At 40.7% G+C, this 4,271-nt stretch overlaps 1 protein-coding gene across 1 annotated transcript; it reads left to right on the top strand.

Annotated features, from left to right (window-relative positions):
* The first annotated feature begins 213 nt into the window (after positions 1–213).
* On the top strand, positions 214–1,983 carry LOC129925019 (uncharacterized). The gene has a single exon (XM_056022881.1). It carries the CDS (start codon positions 214–216, stop codon positions 1,981–1,983), a length of 1,770 nt encoding a protein of 589 aa, XP_055878856.1.
* Positions 1,984–4,271: the final 2,288 nt, after the last annotated feature.

The raw sequence follows: 4,271 nt of genomic DNA, 5'->3' as shown, positions 1-4,271 counted from the left end.
TATCTTATATAATACAGACGTTACTTCAAAAAATAAGATGATTACGTCCTACAATGATGAAAGCGATGCCTATGCAGATGTTTTGTTATAACAAGCTATCTCAGAATGCATTGCAATTAGGATTATAGTTAAAACTTTAAAATGTTTCTTTCAATAAGAAAATTAGATATGTATTTATATGACACAAATTCCGATTTCTATCAATTACAAAAAATGCATCAGGAATGTTATATTTCAGTTCATTCAACGTCGCCCATTTACAAGCTATCCCGACACGATCAACATCTAAGTTTTTGGATACGACTGAGACAACATATGTCCCGTAAGCTGACCAGTGAAATCGGCTCTTCTGGAGTGTCACCAGAGATATGTCACCAGAGATGTGTCACCCGAACCAGAGATGTGTCACCAGAGCTGTGTCACCAGAGCTGTTTCACCAAAGATGTGTCACCAGAGATGTGTCACCAGAGATGTGTCACCAGAGATGTGTCACCAGAGATGTTTCACCAGAGATGTGTCACCAGAGATGTGTCACCAGAGATGTGTCACCAGAGATGTTTCACCAGAGATGTGTCACCAGAGATAAGTCACCAGAGATGTTTCACCAGAGATGTGTCACCAGAGATGTGTCACCAGAGATGTTTCACCAGAGATGTTTCACCAGAGATGTGTCACCAGAGATGTGTCACCAGAGCTGTGTCACCAGAGCTGTTTCACCAAAGATATGTCACCAGAGGTGTGTCGCCAGAGATGTTTCACCAGAGATGTGTCACCAGAGATGTGTCACCAGAGATGTGTCACCAGAGATGTGTCACCCGAACCAGAGATGTGTCAACAGAGATGTGTCACCAGAGCTGTGTCACTAGAGCTGTTTCACCAAAGATGTTTCACCAGAGATGTGTCACCAGAGATGTGTCACCAGAGATGTTTCACCAGAGATGTGTCACCAGAGATGTGTCACCAGAGATGTGTCACCATAGTTGTGTCACCAGAGATGTGTCACCAGAGATGTTTCACCAGAGATGTGTCACCAGAGATGTGTCACCAGAGATGTGTCACCAGAGATGTTTCACCAGAGATGTGTCACCAGAGATGTGTCACCAGAGATGTGTCACCAGAGCTGTGTCACCAGAGCTGTTTCACCAAAGATGTGTCACCAGAGATGTGTCACCAGAGATGTTTCACCAGAGATGTGTCACCAGAGATGTGTCACCAGAGATGTGTCACCAGAGATGTGTCACCCGAACCAGAGATGTGTCACCAGAGCTGTTTCACCAAAGATGTTTCACCAGAGATGTGTCACCAGAGATGTGTCACCAGAGATGTGTCACCAAAGATGTGTCACCAGAGATGTGTCACCAGATATGTTTCACCAGAGATGTGTCACCAGAGATGTGTCACCCGAACCAGAGATGTGTCACCAGAGATGTTTCACCAGAGATGTGTCACCAGAGATGTGTCACCAGAGATGTTTCACCAGAGATGTGTCACCAGAGATGTGTCACCAGAGATGTGTCACCAGAGCTGTGTCACCAGAGCTGTTTCACCAAAGATGTGTCACCAGAGATGTGTCACCAGAGATGTTTCACCAGAGATGTGTCACCAGAGATGTGTCACCAGAGATGTGTCACCAGAGATGTGTCACCCGAACCAGAGATGTGTAACCAGAGCTGTGTCACCAGATCTGTGTCACCAGAGCTGTTTCACCAAAGATGTGTCACCAGAGATGTGTCACCAGAGATGTGTCACCAGAGATGTGTCACCAGAGATGTTTCACCAGAGATGTGTCACCAGAGATGTTTCACCAGAGATGTGTCACCAGAGATGTGTCACCAGAGATGTGTCACCAGAGATGTGTCACCAGAGATGTGTCACCAGAGATGTTTCACCAGAGATGTGTCACCAGAGATGTGTCACCAGAGATATAAGCTGTGTAAACAAAACCACAAAGCCTGTATAAAGGAAACATCTGTACATTTATAGCCATGTCTACCAATACAATCATATTTATTTCCCTTAATCAATATCGAGCTAAATTAACTAATTACCATTAATTGATTGATTAATTAGTTTTTTTTATTCACGCTTTGTAATTCACAATAAATAAGTGTGCATAGTTTTAACTTGATCTGAGAATAAGAAATAACGTGTATAAAATTTGACTTGGACAGACAGAAAGACAGACAGACAGAGAGAGTTGATATAAGCTTTGTAAAAAGAAATCCATTGGTGTCAGAAGATGTGAATGTGGTGGACATTCAATGTAGTCCAGATTTCCAAACCAAAAATAATGTAACAGTAGCCTTCCTTTTGGTCATCCTGTACACTATAGAAGACATTCGCAGAGGGGTATGACAAGATAGCGACTGCAGTGTTCCTCAACATGTGTATGTGTGTGTTTACTAGGTCATGATGAGGAAAGGGAGTAATTATTTTTGACCTTGGAGAGTGATGAAATCTGGACAGGGTCTGTCATAATTTATGTCAAGGAACTTCAGATGATCTAGAGACATGAAAGACAGACATACGTGTTTTTGTTGTGAGTTAGATCTTGTTTAAATATCATTTCAGATCATTATTACTAGAAGTTGAATCTGCAATATTGTATTAAAAGCTACATTGCGTTTTAGTTCACAAGAGAACTTTGCTAAAGTTGTTGAAAGTATATTTATTAAAATTATAATTCTCCTACATTCGTTTAGCTGCACTAGCTGTTTGGAGATACAAGCCAATGATCGATTATCAACACTCTAGAAAAAAAAAAGCAAAAGTGGATTTAGTATGAAGTCACTTTCAGTGTGGTCCTCACCATCACTCGCTCATGGCTGCCTTGTCGTGTGGTATGCGGCAGTACCAGATTTGGGAAAGGGCACAAGAGAGGGGGGCCCGTACAACAGAGATTAAACTATTATATACATATGGACGGATCATCAACTTTTAAATAGTTTTCTTTTAGAGTTTGAGTTTTGAGTTTTTTGGCACATCGGCACAAATTAGGCCATGTCGTGGCCATAATCCTTCGGTGTGTACTCCTGTAATATAATTTATTTTGCATTTCGACAATACTTTAAATCTTACGGTAACAGTCTCGTGGTTAGGGATTATTGGCTTTTAGCAGCTCCGGATCTACGGTAGTAAATCAATTAAGGGTCTTACCCTCCACAATCAGGGGCGTAGCTATGGATTTGGGGCCCGGAGGTATTGACCTCTTTGGGGGCCCCTTGCATTTTAACAATCGACGTCATGGCATGAGATAATGTACTTAATAAATTTATAATCCTACATTCAAATTGTTACAGTATATCAGTAAAATTAACAAGAAATAATAATCATTAAGACTCTTTTAATGAATAATACTGTTGTTTATATGCAAATAATTCATATCAATTCATATCACTTCACGTCGTGCATTCTGTGCAGCATAGACATCTATAACATCATCTACATCGATACTGTCTAGTATTTGTGACTTCACTGACATTAATGCCATGCTAAGCCTTTCTTGCGTCATTGTGCTCCTGAGATAGTTTTTGATTAGCTTGAGCTTTAAGAATGATCTCTCACATGACGTAGTGTAAGTGGCCTGAGTTAGCGGTATTCGGATGGAGATTGCAAGGTTTGAGCACACATTATTGCCATATGAAGTCAGCTTCCTCAATATGTCAATTGGTGATTGTGGCACTGGTTTGTTGATGAAAAGTGCTCGTGCATCAATGACATCATTGAACAAGCGTTTAGCCTTTATTTCATCAAACAGGAAAAAGTAACACAGTTTTTCATCTGAGTGTCATCTTCCATAGACTCCAAGAGGTGTCCACATGGTTTTCCAGCCATATGAAGTCTGTCAATCACTTCTGTCGCAACACGTTTGAATTGCAGTTCTATTGACAGTTCTACATTAGAACTCAACTTCCCATCAAGTATTTTCTTTTTTCTGGCTGTTTTGATTACAGAAAATCCATAGCATTTACTACCTTCTTTTGCCCTTTCGATGGATTGGCTGATCAGTTTCGTCTGTTTCACATCATTTGCAGAAAGCATGAAAGGGTTTTAATTTCTTCAACAGCTTCCCTATGTGCAGTCCAGACGTTTGTAGTTTCTTCTGAACTATATTGGCAAAGGAGATTTGACCAGAATTCCATATATGCACACAAAAAATCATAATTTTCCACTCCATGAAGAAGATTCAGTGCACTGTTCGTCTTTGTTTTGGAAAAATAAGCTACCCTGTAACAGAATTTTTGCTCGCAGTTCCTCGGATAAAATTCAAG

Source organism: Biomphalaria glabrata, chromosome 3 (assembly GCF_947242115.1).
Source record: "Biomphalaria glabrata chromosome 3, xgBioGlab47.1, whole genome shotgun sequence".
Classification (NCBI taxonomy): domain Eukaryota; kingdom Metazoa; phylum Mollusca; class Gastropoda; family Planorbidae; genus Biomphalaria; species Biomphalaria glabrata.
The sequence above is the reverse complement of the archived record's forward strand: the minus strand, read 5'-3'. Positions and strand labels throughout refer to the sequence as shown.